At 54.6% G+C, this 17,963-nt stretch overlaps 3 protein-coding genes across 9 annotated transcripts; all 3 read right to left on the reverse strand.

The window, feature by feature from the left end:
- Positions 1-17: 17 nt before the first annotated feature.
- On the reverse strand, positions 18-3,270 carry Snapc2 (small nuclear RNA activating complex polypeptide 2). Of its 2 annotated transcripts, none has more exons than XM_048429083.3 (5): positions 3,052-3,270; positions 1,843-1,962; positions 1,624-1,692; positions 842-1,214; positions 18-743 (listed from the first exon to the last, which is right to left on the reverse strand). In XM_048429083.3, exons 1-5 carry the CDS (start codon positions 3,232-3,234, stop codon positions 409-411), a joined length of 1,080 nt encoding a protein of 359 aa, XP_048285040.1. In that variant the 5' UTR covers positions 3,235-3,270; the 3' UTR covers positions 18-408. The 2 variants fall into 2 exon arrangements, with proteins under 2 accessions (XP_048285040.1, XP_087759188.1); XM_087903062.1 differs by lacking the exon at positions 3,052-3,270 and adding an exon at positions 2,754-2,874.
- A 1,164-nt stretch (positions 3,271-4,434) lies between these two features.
- Positions 4,435-7,915, reverse strand: Tgfbr3l (transforming growth factor beta receptor 3 like). Of its 5 annotated transcripts, XM_048429086.2 has the most exons (7): positions 7,586-7,915; positions 6,545-6,681; positions 6,158-6,466; positions 5,538-5,652; positions 5,294-5,452; positions 4,999-5,070; positions 4,435-4,579 (listed from the first exon to the last, which is right to left on the reverse strand). In XM_048429086.2, the coding sequence occupies exons 1-6, from the start codon at positions 7,653-7,655 to the stop codon at positions 5,003-5,005; spliced, it is 858 nt and encodes a 285-aa protein (XP_048285043.1). In that variant the 5' UTR covers positions 7,656-7,915; the 3' UTR covers positions 4,435-4,579; positions 4,999-5,002. The 5 variants fall into 5 exon arrangements, 4 of the variants coding, with proteins under 4 accessions (XP_048285043.1, XP_085540848.1, XP_048285041.1 ...); XM_085684722.1 differs by having other exon boundaries at positions 6,158-6,681; XR_015000389.1 differs by having other exon boundaries at positions 4,999-5,452; positions 6,158-6,681.
- Positions 7,916-8,042: 127 nt separating this feature from the next.
- On the reverse strand, positions 8,043-17,124 carry Map2k7 (mitogen-activated protein kinase kinase 7). Of its 2 annotated transcripts, XM_087903052.1 has the most exons (12): positions 16,931-17,124; positions 15,185-15,232; positions 12,470-12,611; positions 12,299-12,365; positions 12,069-12,182; positions 11,855-11,974; positions 11,615-11,722; positions 11,340-11,519; positions 11,160-11,240; positions 10,932-11,074; positions 10,372-10,417; positions 8,043-10,265 (listed from the first exon to the last, which is right to left on the reverse strand). In XM_087903052.1, exons 1-12 carry the CDS (start codon positions 17,052-17,054, stop codon positions 10,131-10,133), a joined length of 1,308 nt encoding a protein of 435 aa, XP_087759178.1. In that variant the 5' UTR covers positions 17,055-17,124; the 3' UTR covers positions 8,043-10,130. The 2 variants fall into 2 exon arrangements, with proteins under 2 accessions (XP_087759178.1, XP_087759179.1); XM_087903053.1 differs by lacking the exon at positions 15,185-15,232 and having other exon boundaries at positions 16,931-17,123.
- Positions 17,125-17,963: the final 839 nt, after the last annotated feature.

Consider the following 17,963-nt stretch of genomic DNA (forward strand, 5'->3'; position numbering starts at 1 on the left):
GCAAAGAGCATACATAGTTAGTTACTAAGATGACAGCTTTATTGAGAGTTACAGGACACCCCAGGAAAGGGTGAAGTGTATGGTGGTCAGTTGAGGTGGGGGGATCCAAATGCAAGCCCAGGTTCAGGAGAGCATATCCATGAAACAGACGATGCTGTTGTGGTACCCACAGCAGACAACAAGGCACAGCTGGGCTAGGAATTCTGCCTTTGTGCAGAGTTCCTTATCTCCATTCATTACAATTGCACTTTCCTTTCTGAGGCTGCTGGTGGATGCAATATCTGAAGACTTAGCCTGTGGCTGGACACCATCTCAGGGACTTCCACAATCATTCTCATGGCCACCCAGTACTATGGGTGTTGGACTGAAGCTCCAAGCAAAGTCAGCATATCTGATCTTCTGTATCCCTCACCTCGCAGGGGTGGGCACCTGGCCCAATAGCTCCAGGGGTACCAGGAATGGGTTCAATGGGCAGATCCCAACTGCTTGCCAGGCCGGCCTCTGTTCTATGGGCTCAGAGGCCTGAGGACTGGCTCGGTCAGGCTCCTCAGGCTCCTCGGGCTCCTTGGAGCCCGTCTCTCTGTCTTCATTCCCCAGCCTGGCGCTCTTCCCACTAGGGAGAGAGGTCTGGGGGGCCATCAGTCGAGCATAGGTTTTGGTCATATGTTCCACCAGGGCTGTGCAAGGCAGACGGGACAGCTCTTCTGGAAGTGACATGATCAGGTCAAGGACCACAGCTGACTCTGATAGAAGGAAAGGGGAAGAATGAGAGGACAAGGTTTGACCCTGCACCCCAAGCTCCCGCCCCATTATAGCCCCTCTCCTCCCCAGTTCCTCTTACCAGCTGCTGAGAGCTCAGGGCCATGGCCATTTCTGGAGGAGAAGGACAGATATTTGTAGATCTTCTCAAAGTCCACAGCGAAGTCTTTCTCTGTGGAGGGGCCAGCCAGGGATTTGGTTGGGGTATCAGAGACAGTGACCTCAGAGGCAAGGCCAGGGGTCTCAGGGTTGGAATCAGAGGCCTTAGGGACAGGAACAGAGGTCTCAGGAGTGGAGTTAGCAGCTACAGGGGCAGACCCAGAGGCTTCAAGGCCAGGATTCTTCTGCCCTCCTTGGGCACTCAAGAACAGCAGTGGCTTTCCACAGGCCTTTGTGGGCTTGCTTGGCTTGGAGTGCAGAAGGCTGATCGGTTCTGCAGCAGCAATGGTGAGCACCTAAGCAGCAAGGGAAGTGGGAAGGCCTTCATCTTCCATTGCCCTGCTAGGCTAGAATAAATCCTCCACCTCTACCCACTCGCCAAATCCCCCTGGCGATTCTGAGGGTGACCCATCCTAGAGATGGCCTTAGACACTGTGGCTCAAGCATCGGTGTTCTCACGGGAGTCACTGGGTGTGGCAACAGGAAAGGCCCAGGATCCAGAGCTACATTTTTTTTTTTAACTTTCCTTTTTGGGTAGGGGCAGGAGAAGCCTGGAACTCACTGGCAATTCTCTACTCCTTCAAATTTGGAGATTATATACAAACACCATTGCTTGACTAAACCCAGTGGCTTTCTATCACTGGGCCATACCCACCCGAGTCCTGTAATAAATGCTCTTGACCTGCCAAGGGTCAGCAGGTGTACCTGGGAGAAAGCTGCAGTCAGGGCTTCCTCCAGCGGGCCTGTTAATTTCTCAGCAAGATCCATCCATACCTGGTGAAGCCAGCAGATACATGGTCAGTCTAGGGACCAGCCCCCAGGAGTCTTTCAAGCTTTGCCCTTCCTTGAATTCCTCTTACCAGGTTATCCTCCCTCCTTCAGGGGTCAGCCTTGGGCAACCCTCGCCTTACCCTCCTGCCTTACCTCTATGGGGGCTGGGAGCTGAGCTTCTTGCCGCCTTAGACCCTCTGGGCCACCTGGGTGCACCTTTCGAATGGCTTCCCGAACCACACGGCCTTTGAGCTGCTGGATAAATCGGCAGATCTGGGGAGGAGGACAAGCTTTCTGTGAGCTCAGAAATAGAGGCAAGACCAGTCTATTGCCTTGCTTATTTCAGGAACTGCTACTGTTCCCTATCCCAGACCAGCCCAATTGCTGCACATTCCCGAAACTACTGGGACTCAAGCCAAGGCTCCGGAGTATGAACAGCTATCCTAATGAAAATGTAAAAGCCAGGTCTATTCTTGAGAACTCCTTCCTGGGGCTACAGCTTGCTCTGATAATGAGAACTACCCTATTCACTTCCACTCCACCCCATTTCCTGAACTCTCATGTCATACTAACTTTGGTTCTGTCCATCTTCACTTTTTTTGTTTGGTTGATTTATATAGCACTGGCTGTCCTGGAATTATGTAGACCGGGCTAGCCTTGAACTCAGAGGTCTAGCTCCGCTCCACTCAGCCCTTTGATTTCTCCCACCCACACAAGTCTCCTCTCAGTATCTCCTTCCTCCCACTCCCTCCCTCCCTCCCTCCCTCCCTCCCTCCCTCCTTCTCTCTCTCTCTCTCTCTCTCTCTCTCTCTCTCTCTCTCTCTCCCCCACTCTCTCTCTCCATTCCTCCCTCCCTCTTCTCCTCTCCTCTCTTCTCCCCCTCCCCGCTCTCTCCCTTTTCGAGACACAGTTTCTCTGAGTAGCCCTGGCTGTACTAGAACTAGCTCCGTAGACTAGGCTGACCTCGAATTTACAGAGATGCTCGTGCCTCTGCCTGCCGAGTGCTGGGATTAAAGGCGTACACCACCACCACTCAGCAGCTCCACTGTTTTTGTTTCACTTACGTACAGACCACAATCCAGGAGCGTGCCATCCGAGATCTATCCCTAAGCTCCCCTCACCCTAAGTTTCACCGCGCCTCGTTAACAGACTCCATGGGTACACCTAGGTCGGCTCCAAAGCGCCACCATAACCCCGCCCCAAACTCCACCCTCGGCACCGCCCTAAGTTCCACCCCCCCACCCCCCCCACCCCCCCACCCCCCCACCCCCCCCACCCCCCCACCCCCCCCCCCCCCGGCCCCGCTAGGGCTCAGCCAGGCCACCCGGCTCCCTGGCCCAGCCCCCAGCCCCGGGACACCACCTCGGCCTCACTGCGGCCTCGCAGCTCCTTAGCCAGCTCCGCAGCGTCTGGCTCCGGCTGGTCCCGCCGAGCCTGAAGAAGTCTCAGTAGATGTCGCATCTCGCGGGGGCTCCAAGCCGTGGGCCCGACAGCCTCACTTAGGTAGCGGGCCGGTACCTTCCGCTGTCGCTGCGGTGGCTTCATGCCGGAACTCTAGAGCGCCTTTTCTTGGTGGGCGGGGCTACGGAGGCCGCGAAGGTCTGAAAAAGCGCTACGCGGAAGACTTAGCAGATGGGGGCGTGGCTCGCGTTTGTCAGCTGAAGGACTGGCTCTGGAGGAGAATCTCTGAATTTTATTTGCGTTTTATATCACTCATGAGCTGGAGTAAAAACTTTAGACCCTATATTCCTGAGCCAACCCACGAAATAAGTACTGTGTGCTTTGCTTTTCATAGAGAAGTGGGCTGTTGCCCTAAAAAACCTGGGCTTGTCCTTTGTGAGGCAGGGAAGCCCTGGTGGCCTGGATATCGATATTCAGACAGGCTGACCTCAGACTCATGGAGCTCTTCCCGAATGCTGGATTTAAAAGCATACACCTCTACACCTGGCTCACTTGCTGTTCTTGTAGATGACGTGAGTTTGATTCCTAGCACCAACCAATTGTAGTTCCAAGGGATCCGACGCCCTCTTCCGACCTCCCCAAGCACCAGGTACGCATATGGTGCGCATACATACATACAGACAAAACACTTGCACACAGAAATCTAAACAAACAAACCAACCCTGGTTTGCCAGGAGTAATGAGAAGTAATAAGTAATCCCAGCATTTGGGAGGCTGAGACAGGAAGACCATTGAGTTTGTGGTTAGCTTGGGCTGCCTAGTGAGCGCCTAGCTTGAAAAAAAACAAGTCTGGGTTATGGGGGTAGATAGCCCTGGAGACTTTGGTAAGATTGTTTGGTATTGCTGAGCCTCCGTTTCCTCATTGGTAAACTAGATCTGGAAATTCCATTGTTGCTTAAGTGCAGAGGAGGGGGGAGTTTGAGCAGGGGAAAAGAGAGGTACACAGAGACCTGAATGAAGGTAGGGTCTGGGGATTGGAGTAAAGAGCAAAGGTCCAACCTGGGGAAGAGCGAAGGAGCAAGTGAGCCCTTGGAGTAGAGGATGAAAGCAGAATTTAATTTAAACTTAAGCTGGCCAAGTTTGGGTGTTATTTTCTGTTCCAGGCAAATGGCCCCTGACTCTCCCTGGGTGTATGTGTTCATGGGGATTGGAGTCACACCTCTTCAATCTAAGTCTTTCCCAGCCATAAATATCCCCAAGTTCTGGTCCCAAGGCACAGCCTGGAGCCTCCCTTTCCTGCCCTCCCTGCCCCTATCCGTGGGAGCATATTGATTACACTGAACGTTAGCAGGCAGGTCCGCAATTTATTTTGAACCAGGGGAGTAAAGATGAGAAGGGCGTGATGGAGGAGAGACGTGCAGAAGTCCTCCCAAAAGGTTCTGAATCCATGACTGGGTGCATCGGAGGACTTCACCGCGTTGTGGCATCTCTAGAGGAGGCAGAGGCTCAGCATGGGAGATCACCTCTCGGGTCACAACATTTTCCCAGCAGACATTGGCTTCTTCCATCAGTCTATGCACCGGTGTGAGACTAGGAACTGTGTTTTATCCCTAACTCTTACCTAGTGCCTGTTCAAGAACTGCTGGTAACCCCATGCCCCACATTCAATTTCCAGCTCCACCTTGACAAGTTACTTAGCCTCATAAAAAGTGCCGTGTTTTGTTGTTGTTGTTGTTGTTTTTTTAAAGAAAATCTCTGATGGAAACGGTAAAAGTAGCCGCCTGAAGGTTGTTCAAAAGACTAAATGAATATTCAAACTATTTGGAGCCCTGTGAGTAAGGGCTGTGAAGGACCCTTACCATCACCATCTCCTAGCTCTTGCTTCAGATCTTGGCACCCTGTGCTTACCTGCCTACGAGGGCCTCTGGAGCTGGGGGCCGCTGGGCGAAGCTCTAAGAGGCTGGCCGGGGGCTGGAGGTGCTGAAAGAAGAAGCGGGCTAGGATAGGGGTTGCTTGTGAGCTGTGCCAGGGTAAGCGCGCCCCCTGGTGGGAGCTGCAGCAGGTATACTAGCCCTGAGGGCCAGATCCGAGAGAGAAGTTTTAGGGCGCACGGGATATATGGGGGTGGGGTGATGTATGAGGGAGTAGGCTGTCCGTACGTGTGGAAATAGATGTGGGGTTCTGGCGGGACAGAAGTCGGTACCTGAGTGCGCGCAGACGAGACCGAGCCCTGCAGCCAGCGCAGCACCCAGCACGAATGCCGCCAACACTAACGCCACCACTGGTGCGGGCTCCAAGGCTGCAGCGGCTGGAGCGGACGGCTCGGGGCGCACGGCCCTGCCTGGGATGCTCTTGGACGGCCCTAAGGGGATGTGCACAAGGCTGAGACCAGGCCCTGGACCTAGTTGTGTTTACCACCCGAGTTCCAGGGCCGCTTTCGAGCTTACTAGGGGGCGGACGAGGTACTGTGACCACGATGGGCTGCGTCAGAGTGTGCAGGAGCGGGCTGTCGGCACCAAGGCTCTCACCGCTGCCAGTGCATGCCTCATCCTGAGGCAGACACTGGGTTGGGAGGGAAGAAACCAAACGTCAGGGCTTTGGTGATTCTGGGTCTGGTCCCCCAGAGCTCCTAAGGTGGACTTAAACTTCCAACTTTCCACTAGAGCTAGGAGGTCACCACAGGACTCCTGGGCCCAAGCCCTAAACAGAGAAGTCGTTTCAGCCCTAGAGCACCCCATATGCCAGTCGCTAGGTCCCAAGTGAGGCACACAAATTAGGGGTTTGGACGTGTCAGTTTTCTGCATCCAGTCTTCCAGCCCTACAAGAACTCCAGGTTACCACCCAAGGATCCCAGAGCCTAAGGCTGTGTTATCTTCTGTCTCCTGGGGAGTCCCCATGCAGGTAGATCCGTGAGGGGTAGCTCTGTATCTAAGAGGAACCCAGACCATAAAGCACTCTGCCTCCCAGGTGCCTAAACCTGGTAGAGTTCTTCCCTCAGCGGCCAGAACCGCTTGCGACTAACTACAGTCTTCCTCAGGTGCTGAGATTACTGTTGCTGCAAGCGCACCTGCGAAGGTGGGGTCAGAGGCGTCTGTGTCTGGCGGACAGCCCGGTGGCGCTTGCTGCGACGGCAACGGCTTATCTGGCAGTGCAAGAACTGCACTGAGGCGTTAAATACCGGGCGCAGGCGGAAGCTGAAGCGTGCAGGGTGAGCAGCATCCGGGTGTGGAGGTGGTGAGAAGCTGACAGAGGCATCGGCCGGGCAGCCCCCACGTAGAAGCACCAGAGCAGGCCCCAGGGCCGGGCGTGAGGAAGGCGTTAGGGAGCAGCGATGCAGGGCCAGGCCCCATCTCGGTGAAGGACGGGCCAGAGCCGCCTGAGGGACCAACGCGCCATCAAGGTCGACCGGTCCCCATTTATCCCCACCCACCCTCGGTGTTTCAGGCGCCCGCACCTGCACAAACACATGGCTGTCGGCTGGAACCTCCAGTGGTCCAGTGCGGCGAGGGAATGAATCCTCTGTGTCTGATAAATCCAGACTGAAAAGGGGTCTGCGCAGCCAGGGGCCAGGTGCCCCAGGGAACGGGAGTGCTGAAATGGAGCACAGAGCAAGGAGGACGCATTCCTTCTAGAGGAGGGTTTCCACTTCCAGCCCTTGCCTCTCTTGGAATAGTAACGCATTACAGGTGGTCTTTTTATCCCTGCTCAGCTGTGTGCCAAATTCTCTCCAGTTACTACCATGTACTCCCTAGTGATATCACTGTCTAGTAGTCGAAACCACACACAAAGCTGTGCTCCTTCCTTTTCTGACCTCTTTTGCCACCTGCAGACTAGGGATGGGGATTTGGTGACCCACGGGGTTGACCAGCATCTGCATTGGATGGAGTTCACATGGATAAGAGCAAGTCGGGGTTCTTTGTCCAGTTCAGGTTGCTCTAAGTCTTGGAGCAAGAGTCTTGTCTTAGTGTCTAAGAGATCCATTATGACCTACTGACCACTAGGGAGAGGTAGGTGCTGGCATCTGCTGTGTGAGGAGGGCACCCTCCCTAGAAGGCAGAGCCTCAGTCCAGACAGGCAACTGGAATGAGCATTTCTGTTCAGTAGAGAACCAAGACCCCAGACAAATGGAGGAGTGCACCAACAGGTGATGGTGGATGGTCTCTTATCTTGTGCTCACCCAGGCTTGCACTTCTGTGCACACTCTAGCATGGTCTACACAGGCAAATGACTGCCGTCAAGTGGCAGTTAGCTGGGGGGGGGGGGAGGCGGGCAGTGTCTCAAGGATGATTCGCAGGCCTGGCCCCATTCCCACAGCCCTTGCCATCACTTGGTTGTTGAGAACTTTGAGAAACCTGGTAGAGGGGCTAGCTGGGGGAAAGACAAGGGAATGACACCACCACCACCCCAACACACCCAGGTGCAAAACTAAGTTGAGAAGGAGCAATAGGGAAGTGGGACATGATGCCCCCCGCCCCCTGTGCCAGCCTCTACATACCAAGTGGTTCATTGAGCACAGTGGCGGTCCCAGGGAGCAGGGCCAGAAGCAGGAGTGTGGTGCCCACCATGGTGGTCTATCCAGGCTGGAATGCTCCAGGCCAGCAGCAGGTACCTGGTTGGGCTGTACTCAGCCCTGTAGGTGTGGGTAGGCAGCCCTGGCCTTGGTGAGTCTGCCACCCTGGGAAGCAGGGAGCGGGGGCGGAGGATGCAGGGGCTGACATCCGAGCCCATGCTCAAGGCCTGCGCGGATAAGGACTTCTTGGTGTGCTGAAGTTTCTAGGAAAAGGGGGCCCCTCAACAAAGCAGCTTGATACCCTAAGTCACTCCAATCACCTCCCACCCAGCTCTAGCCCTGATTGTTTCTCACGAATGCAGTGTTTAGCTGCACACTAAAAGCCCAACTCCCAGCCCCTTCCCGCATCTCTATAAATTCTACCATTCTTAGGACACCACACTCAGAAGAAAAGGGAAGGGTTTTATTCTCAAGCGCTAAGGATTTACAAACAAGGGTATTTTGTTTTAAAAAGGGAGAGGGCAACACTGGTGGCCTGAGGAAGAGTCCATAGGTCAGAGGGTAGGACCAGGCCACTCCAGGTCCCTACCTGCCCGACACCCACTCTGCCTGGGCCAGAGGGATGGCTGGTGACAGAGGGAAGGATTTTGGAGAGGTGGGGAAGTGGGAGACTCCCCCAGGCTCCCACTTAACACTGGAGGGGAATGGACACAGACAGACAGAGAGACACACACAGAAAATAAAGTTAAATAAAAATAAAACCATGCGGCCCAGTCTTGGGCCTGTGCTGGTCCAAGGACCAGCCAAGTGACCTAACTACCCATGAAGGCTGCCCATGCTGGTAGCTAGCCTCAGAATGGTAAGGGTGGGGGCCAGGCTTGTTATCCTACCCCTACTTCACTCCACCTCCCCACATAAGGGATAAGGAGAGAGGGTGCCCTGCCCAGGCAGAGCAGATGACTTCTATTGCAATTTAACCATGCGGCGTTGTGTGAATAGGATGAAGATGAGTCAATAGGATAGTTAAGAGCCACAGTGTCACCTAAGCCTACAGTTGCGTCATCAGCTACATCCAGCAAGGTTTCTCAGCTTTGGTGCTGGGTTTTGTTTATGGTTTTTAAAGTATTTTTTGTTTTGTTCTGTTCTATTGTTCTCTTGTCCACTTGATTTGCATGCATCACCAACAAAAAGGAAACATACCCCACCCTGTCCTGGCCATTGCAGAACCATGGGACAGACACCTGGCCCACTCTAGGCCACACGCTGGGTTGGAGCTGGTCAGCTCTAGGTGAGCTAAGGGAGGATGCTCAGAGCATAACGGGAGGAGGTCACATCACATGCCAATACCCTGGCCTCACTTACACTCAAGCCTGTCCATCTCGTCCCTGACACACATGCGCAGACCTCCACATCTACTACCTTAACTCTCAATCCCTGACTTCTTTGGAACCCCTCCTTCTGCCCCTCGGCATCACTCCTGTCATTGATTCCCTCCAGTTCACTCCCTGCTTCTTGCTGTTCTCCACTGCACCCCTGGAACACCTTTCCTGAAGGCCTCTGTGTGGCCGAGGCCCCCCTGGTCTCCCTCTGCACCACCTGAGCTCTTCTACTCAGCCCCAGGCTGTCAGCAGGCCCCAGCCCCATGTGAGGGTCCCCCAGTGAAGCCTGGTCTCTCTTACGCCAGAACTGACAAAGAGCAGCAAGCAATCCAACCCCCCAATGCCTGAGGGCAATGGAGAGGAGGGGGCCCACCACAAGCAGCTAAACATTACTTTGGTAAAAGTTTCTGAAGGTACCGACACACCCCATGAGGACAAGCCCCCCTCCCACACCCTACCAAGTACAATAAAATACAATAAACTCCAAAAAGGACCCCCTGAGATCAAAGAGAGAGAGACAGACAGACACAGAGACAGCAACCCATTTGGCTGCAGTCACAATGCCCACAAAGCTATCCTAGGGCAAGGACTTGAGGAGGCCTGGGTGGACCTGGGGCTTCCAATAAGGGGTAGGAGCGGCTGGGCCCAGGCTTAGGCTAGGAGAGAGGCAGAGGCTTGGAGGGAGACAGGAAACCAGAAAGGGACAGAGCTAGAGAGGAAAGGGAGAGGGGAAAATGGAGAGCAAGCATGTGTGAGAGAAGGTGGAGGGAACAGACACTGGGAGTGTGGGGGAAAGGGACAGGGGCATTCTCTTTGCCCCAGGGGCCACCCCAGCCCATAGGTTATGATTGAATAAATACCGAGTTTGCTCATGGCCTGCTGTCTTCCATTCACAGTGTCTGTCGGGGTGGGGTGGGGTTCGCATAGTTGGCTGACCCCAGAGTGGGAAGAATTAGGGACCAGCATGCCCGTCTGTCCATAGCTGGTGGGTAGGGAGTCAGAGGTGGATGGGTACCCCCTACTTTCTGTCCTCAGCCCTTGGCAGCCGTCCAGGTCCCAGGTCCCCTGATGGGCAGCTGGATTGGCCAGGTGGGAAGGGGGGCCTGTGGCCATGCCCCTGGGCCCCTATGGGGCTGGCCGCTGCCGTGAGGCTACCTGAAGAAGGGCAGGTGGTGTTGGCTCAGGACTCCACTAGTCCTTGGAGACTCGGTCTTTGCCATGATGTCCTTGAACCAGGATGCCACATCCACCTCGAGTGTCTCATAGTGCTTGATGAAGCTGTGTTCCTGTAGGCCCAAGAGTTAGCTTAGGATGAGGAATCAGCCCTCCTGGTCCTGCAACTGAGGCCGGGAGGACTTCACATGTGGCGGGAGTTAGGGGCTAGGTACTCACAAGTAGCTTATTATACTTTGGTCTCTTCCTGTGATCTTTAGTAAGGCTGGACGAAGAGCAGGGAGAGAAGAGAAATGAGAGTCAGGGAGGTGGAGCCTGGCTGTGCCTGGATGCGCACCTGTGCTCAGGCCCTCCCCAGTGAGAGGGGGGTCTTCCAGATCAGCCAGAAGCAGCTGCTCACAGCCAGGTTCCACCAGGCTGGGGATCCACAAAGTCTCCTGGCCCAGGGTAGCATGGTGAAGACCCAGCTGGGAAGTTGGAACCAGAATGTGAGGTTCACACAAGAGAAAGTTAAGACTCAAGTGTGGTCTTCCTGTATAACCTCCATAACAAAGCCCTAGGTAACCACACCAGACACCCAGAGGACCAGCTGTCCCCTCAGGCCAGATCCAAAGGCAGAAGGTGATTCCAAAGGCTCCAGAATTAGTTCCTGTCTACAGCCTCCAGGCATGGACCTACCTGTACCCATGCCCATCTCATCCCTTCCCCTTTCCCCAGCAGGACATCTGACATTACAGAACATCCCAGAGTAGAGAAGTAGGCAGAGTGGGCATGCTCACCAGTCTTTGACGAATGACTGGAAGTCCCCTGAGAAGCCCATATGACCAGGCAGGAGCGGGGGCTCTTCCTGTAGGACTTTGGTAAGGACCTCAAAGTCCGTCTTGCAGTTCTTATAGGGAAACTGTCCCGTTGCCAGCTCCACCTGGGAAGGTGACAGGCACTGCTGGAGCACCAGGTAAGAGATCCCTGCCTTCCCACCAAGCCCCAGAACGGGAGCCCCAACACACCAATGATATGCCCAGGCTCCACACATCGGCTCTGATGTCATAGTCAGGCTTGGTGGGGTCTGGGGGGTCAATGCGCTCAGGCTGCAAGGAGGGAAAGAAAGAGGATATAAAGAAAAGGCTGGCTGAGGGTAGGGCCAGCCCACCCAGTCCCCCTGTCAGATCCAGCAGGGCCCCACTCACAGCCATGTAGGCAGCACAGCCAGCACTCCGTGTTTTGGCCTTAGAGTCAACAAGGCGCCCACTGATGCCAAAGTCACAGAGCTTGATCTGGCCCCGCTCGTCTAGCAGAATGTTGGAGGGTTTGACATCACGATGGATGACACCATGCTTTTCCTTCAGATAGTACAGCGCCTTCACAATCTGTAGGACAGATTCAGGAACTTGTGGTGGGGGGCACTGATGACAGAACCCAGGGACAACTACCTAGTCACACAAGCCCAGACTTAGCCACTCACCGCCACAGTCATTTTGCCCAAGATTCGCTCCGGAATGGGGCCCTGCATTCGTTTCTTCAGTTTCTCTGCACATGTGCCCATGAGCTCCATGGCAATGAAGACATCTGTCTGTAGAGAAAGGGTGGCACACAGGGTTTGGGGCAGCCATGCTTTCCTCCCCAACCTAACCACAATCTGGTACCTGGGGACATGTAGGACCCTATGGGGCAGAAGGCTTGGCCCCTCAGGCAGGGTGCTCACGTTGGTGATGAAGGTGCCAAAGCACTGAACGATGTAGGGGCAGTCGTGGCTCTTGAGTACCACATCCAGGTCCATCAGGATACGCTTATTCTCTTCTTTGTTCCCCGAGCGCCGCATTTGCTGAAAGGAGGGACAGCCAGGAGGGGAGCTTCAAGTGCTGGGCAGGCTGCAAGGGTACAGGATACATCCTGGAACTGGGGTGTGGAAGGCTCACCTTGACAGCAATGATGTGGCCTGTCTTCCGGAAGCGCATCTTCCACACCTGACCACAGGTACCGCTGCCCATCTCGCCCAGGTTCTCCAAGTCATTGATTTCTGCCTGATAACGCTGGGTGAAGAGCAAGGCAGCTGGAGGGTCCCCAGAACCTCTGCTCCTGTCACCCAGCACCTCTAGCCTGCCTGGGTCCTGTCACAGCCCCCAGGATGCCAATGGGGAGGTAGTACCTGGCCTCCGATGGTCAGGTACCCTGTCTGCTTCATGATCTCCTGCAGCTTCTGGTCAATCTCGATGCTGAAGAACAAAGGGAGCTAGTCAGAAGGGTCCCACAGATGTCACCCACCTCCCAAGGACCAGCACAAGGAGGGCCCTGTGCTGGCCCTGCTCCGCCAGCTTACCTCTCCATACTGCGGGGTGTGAACAAGGTTGATGGGAGCCCCAGCATGTGGCGGGGCCGGGTGGGCGGTGTAGGGTGCTGTGGGGAGCTCTCTGAGGAGGGTGAGCGACTGCCCCCATCATTGGCCAGTGGGAGCTGGAGGGCTGGCGGGTTAAAAACCAGGGGCATGAAAGGAGTTAGAATCTAGCTGGTCAAGAAGGGGTTGGGGTTCTCATCTTCTCTCTCATATCCCTTTGGTCAGGCTGACACAGCCTCCTGTTCTGCTGGCTGGGGCCTCCTTGCCCACCCCCTGGGGTATCTTCAAGGTACCATCTCTGCCCCTTTGATCTGAAAGGAGATTGGATGGGCTGGTGGGAGAGGGGTGATCCCAGAAGCTGAAGGTTTGTCCTCAAGTACATACTGTAGAGAAATGGGGGGACTCTCTACCAGGAACTTCCCCCACCAGTGTCAGAAAGCAGGCCTGGGACCACAGTGCTCACATGGGAACCACATGAAAACAGAATGCCCACCAGGACCGGCTTGGAACCTGGTCTGGCCACCAACACTGCACTGTGGACGAACAAGAGCTAATAGCTATGGAACTCTGGTTTCAGGCTGTCTTGCCCCAGATTCCACTCCTAGGTCAGGGAGGGCCACCTTCTAGCCAGCTGGCTCATTTGTGCATGTCCCAACCAGGCCTGCAGAACTGGGATCAGGGGGGCAGGAATAGAACCACAGGCTAAGCCTCTTGGGAGGAGGGATTGATGGGAATCTAAATGGCAAAGCTCTTCTGGGGACTAGCTGGGCTGGGCAGGTGGAAGATGCTGGGCCACAGAGGGGAGCTTGTTACTTCCCAACGGCCTGCATGCGGATGGCTCGGGCATGCTACAGGCAGGCGGCGGGCAGGCAGCAGGCACCCCAGGATGGGCGGGCGATGTTAGGATGTGGGGGGGACAAGAGAAAGATAGAGAGAGAGCCAAGACTTGGGACCCAGCTGTCCAGAGGAGATGCTGCAGAGACAGCCAGAGAGGACATGAGACATTAAGAGTAGGTTCCTAAAGAGCTAGGGGTTCTGGTCTAGTGAAAGGGGCTGTGAGCCTCCTGTGGTTTCTGGAAGTATCTGCCCTCCATGAACTTCCCATACTTCAGGAGTCCTAGTGCCCTAGAAGGATTATAGCTAGCCAAGCTCAGGGCATCAGCAGTAAGTATCCTTCACACATCACTTCCCAGTTGGCCTGGAGTCTGGTTTTTCAAGACAGCGTTTCTCTATGTAACAGTTCTGGCTATACTGAAACTTGCTCTGTTGACCAGGTTGGTCTCAAACTCACAGATCTGGCTGCCTCAGCTTCTCAAGTGAGAAGGCCTGCCACTTTCTAATACACTTCTCCATACCCTTAAATTTACTACCTCTTTTCCCCCACAATCAACCTATGGCTTTTGGTGAGCCGGGCCCAGTAATTAATTAGCAGAGACCGCTGGGCTGACATTCAGGTCCTTTTTAAACCCTGGTGGTTGGGACCCCAGCTGCATCCAGATGCTCTAGAAACTGTCCACAGCCCACCTTCACGGAATCCTGTGACCCTTCTTTCTCTGGCACCTCAGTTCTCTGGGGTGAGGACCATACCTCTACCCTCTCCACACCCTGCCAGCCCCCTTACCTACACAGACCGTCAAGCCCTCTTAGGCTGCCTCAGACCCATGGAAGAGGCTGCTGGCCCCACTCTCTGAAGCATGGATTTGATGGGGCTAGAGTGGAAAAGGGGAGAGAAATATACACAGGCCCTGAGAACAGAGGTTAGAAGGGTTTTCGAGTCACATGGCAGGCCTGGCTAGTACAGTAAGTTTAACAGTGCCGGAGGAAGAAGTGAGGATGAATGGATAAGAGAAAATAAGATGGATCACGGGGACACATGCTCACTTTTCAGGCTACCAGACCAACATGCATATACTCGTGTGCATGTGCACACATACACACATGTACACCAAAAGTATGGAACACACACACACTCATCCATGTATACACACAAGCTGGGAGCACATTACCACCAACAGTCATCTCTGCTAACACAGGTATTCTTTCTCTTACACACATGAGACATCGCTTACCCTGGAATCAACATAGCTGAACTGCCTAGCATGGAGTCCTTGTGTGTGTGTGTGTCCTCCACCAGTTTTCCCTGAGAGACCCTATGCACAGCCCCTCTCCCTAATAGACTATTCTACAGGATCAGGAATATGCTTAGTGTCCACTGATGACCTCCTTATCGCAGCCTCAACCCCACAGGACAGGAGATCGGTCTGTTTCTCTTACTGCTATGCTCCTGGGTCCTGAGAGCAAACACAGTCCGTAAGTCATGACACTCATTCACTCCACAATAGTGACAGACTGAATAGAAACAGCGCACCTGCCTCTACCCACCTTCTTATTCACACACACACACACACACACACACACACACACACACCTTGTGTGCTCACCTAGCAGACTCCCGTTTATTAGGGGAGCCCATTTCATCCTCTGGGGGTTCTAAATTGAGTCAAAGAAGAAATGGGAAGGCTAGAGGACACAGAGAAAATGTGGTCAGGCTCACACTGCAGTAGTGAAGAGAGAGAAAGTGAGAATGAAGAGACAGAACACACACAGAGCATGGGGCAGGGATGAATGGTATTCTGCGGCAGGGGCAGCGGTTAGGTCAATGTGCAGATATGCAAGCAGCAATGATAAAAAGGCTGGTACCTGCTCGCTGGGACGGGGCAGGAGCAGGGCTTAGAGTGATCACAATAACTGGATGGGGAAAGGAAGAAAAAAAAAACCACGATAAATCACAACAGAAATAACTGATTTGTCCAACAGAAAAGAAATCAAATCATAATGAAGAGGAGGGGGAGGCGCAAGGTACCACACTGCAGAGATGGGTAGAAACCGACAGAGATGAGAGGGTGGGAGGAAGGCATGGAGCTGACAGACACAGACACCTGCAGGGGGCTCCTTGGGGCCTGCCAGCCACCAGCCTTACCAGGTCTCACTCTGTTCTAGGGACAGACACCTCTTAGGGTACCTAGAACCCCATACCCAACCCGGTCTCATCCACACTGGGGCTCAAAAAGATGGCTCTGCAGAGTCCGGCAGGGGCCCTCCAAGGCTTGGCCCAGCTTCTGGTCCCAGGCAGAATCCAGTGAAAAGCACCCACACCTCTGGGTATCTCCATACACTGGAAGAAACCCCCCCAGGAAGGAAAACTGGCAGACTCAGGCCAGAAGCGGGAAGGGTGGCAGGAACCCTGAAGAGGGATTCAGGGGGAAGATCAGGCTGTGAAGGTTACGCCAGGTGACCAGAGAGTGGACAGAATTCTCAGCTATAGGAGGCTGCCTTTCCCCTCACACCTTACCAGGATGACCCACAGTGTAATAATATACTCCAAACATTGTATCACAGAGTATAATGAAGGCATTCTACTCAATCAAGAGGGGTACAGAAAGGGTTGGCAAGGCATTGATCACAGGGTAGATGAGAAGGGAGGAAAAAATCAAATTCCTTTCGGCAGAGAGACTTGGGGACGGGGTATCTGGGCTACAACAAGGATGCTAACTGTGGTCATGATGGTGACAAACTGGGTGTGTGTATAGAAAGAAGGGGAACAGCTGTTGGTACAGGACCATATGTCGGGGGGGGGGGCAGGACCAGAGATGGAAGAGTAAGAAAGGAGGTGTGTGTCTGCTAGGCGAGACTAGATACATCCACACCGCCACAGGTGTCTGCAGGACTAGCAGTCACTTGAGGCAGGAGACAAAATCTGCCAGGCTGAGAGCTGGCTCTGTGTTTCCAGAGGGCCAGACACACTAAGACAGCAACACTGAAGTTAGCTGGTCACAGATGTATGAGGTGCCCCTGTGTGAAGGAAGCAGCCAGCTGAGCCCAATGACTTCCAGGCTTAGAGCAGCCATCATATACGACCAGAAAAATCAAATGGAAGGCTCCTCTATTCAAAAAAGGATTGGATGTAAATAAAGGCCAAGTGACCTAAGTGGGCAGATGGGTATACATGTATGTTGACTGTGTGCTAGGGGAGGGAACCTCTTGACAGTCACAGAAACAGCAAGAGTGGAACCACTGGGTCAAAAGAGATATAACTGTTTGCAGGGTTCAAAGACTTGGCTGTGGTCTCGGTAGCGTCGGGTCTGATAGCCTGCTAGGTGTAGGCGACAAGGCACAGGGGGCAGTCCACAGGATAAAGAGACCCAGTCGCTAAGCTCCCATGATGTGAATCCCAGGATCGCGGTATGTGTAGGGAGGAAGTAGTCCTGGAGACTGCCCACCCGACTCCCAGGTCACCGTGACCCTCTCTCAGCAAGCTGACAGCGGTAGGGAGTAGAGGGGAGGAGAGCTAGCGCCCCGGAAGCGGGGGCGGGATCTGCCTGGTGGGCGGGGCCTGACACAGCGCGCCCCGCCCCACCCGCCCCTCCCCCACGCCGCCGTGCTTACTGGGCCTGGGCCGCTGGGGGCTAATATCCAGGTTGAGGTCGATTCTCCTCCGGGCCTCGCGGTTCTCCTGTTTCAGCTTGGCTTCCAGGCGGGACAGCTTTTGCTCCAGGGAGGACGCCGCCATCTTCCCCGCCGCCGCTCACCGCCAGGCCGCCCGTCAGTCCGGGGTAGACAAACACCGCACTGCGCCTGCGCCTCAATGACCCCACCGAGCCGCCGTCCTGCCCTGCCCAACCCAACCCAGCGTGTGCCCGCCCTGCCCCGAGTGGTTAGCGCCGCGCATGCGCACTGCATCCCAGTAGGGAGATGACGCCACCTAGAGCTCCAGGCTGGCAGTGTGCATTGTCATCACCCTCTGCCACCTCCCGCAGTGCGCATGCGTGAAGCTCACCAGCCCCCCCCCCCCGTTTTTTGGAGAGAGGCGCATTTCGAGAACCACGAGTTTTTCTTTTTTCTTTTCTTTTCTTTCCTTTTTTTTTTTTTTGAAATAAAGCGGAAGGCGGGCAGGACGGCACGCATACATGCACAAGGGGAAACCGACCACGCGCGCGGCTTTTACTGCGCACGCTCACAGCTATTCCCGGATTCTTCTTCACACGGTACCTCCGTTAACTTCCTGTGAGCTCTTCCCAGCCCTGACCCTCCCTGGCATCTGCATCTTTACAGCCTTCCTCATCTCTCGATCAGTCCTTCATTAGGATCTGTTATGCTTAATTGCGCTTGACCTCCCAGTGGCAGCGTGAAGTCGCCTGCTCACCATAATTAGGCACCTGTGGAGATGGCTCCCTTTCCATTTCAGCCGATATCGAGACGGGAGGAGAGGAACTCCAGAGCCAGCGATTCCTGAGCTCAGTGTCAGAATCAAGGTTAAGGCCAGACTTCCTGACCGTGCCTACCTGGGACCTTAAGACGCCCCATCCCCATCACTTCGCCCTGAGGATCTGGGCTCAGCTCCTGTATCTGAAAACAGGCCCTGCTGAGGGGGCTCCTCGCCCAGCTTAAAGAGTTAAATCATTTAAAGGGTGCTAGGATA

This window comes from Myodes glareolus, chromosome 2, assembly GCF_982192425.1.
Source record: "Myodes glareolus chromosome 2, mMyoGla1.1, whole genome shotgun sequence".
NCBI classification, from domain to species: domain Eukaryota; kingdom Metazoa; phylum Chordata; class Mammalia; order Rodentia; family Cricetidae; genus Myodes; species Myodes glareolus.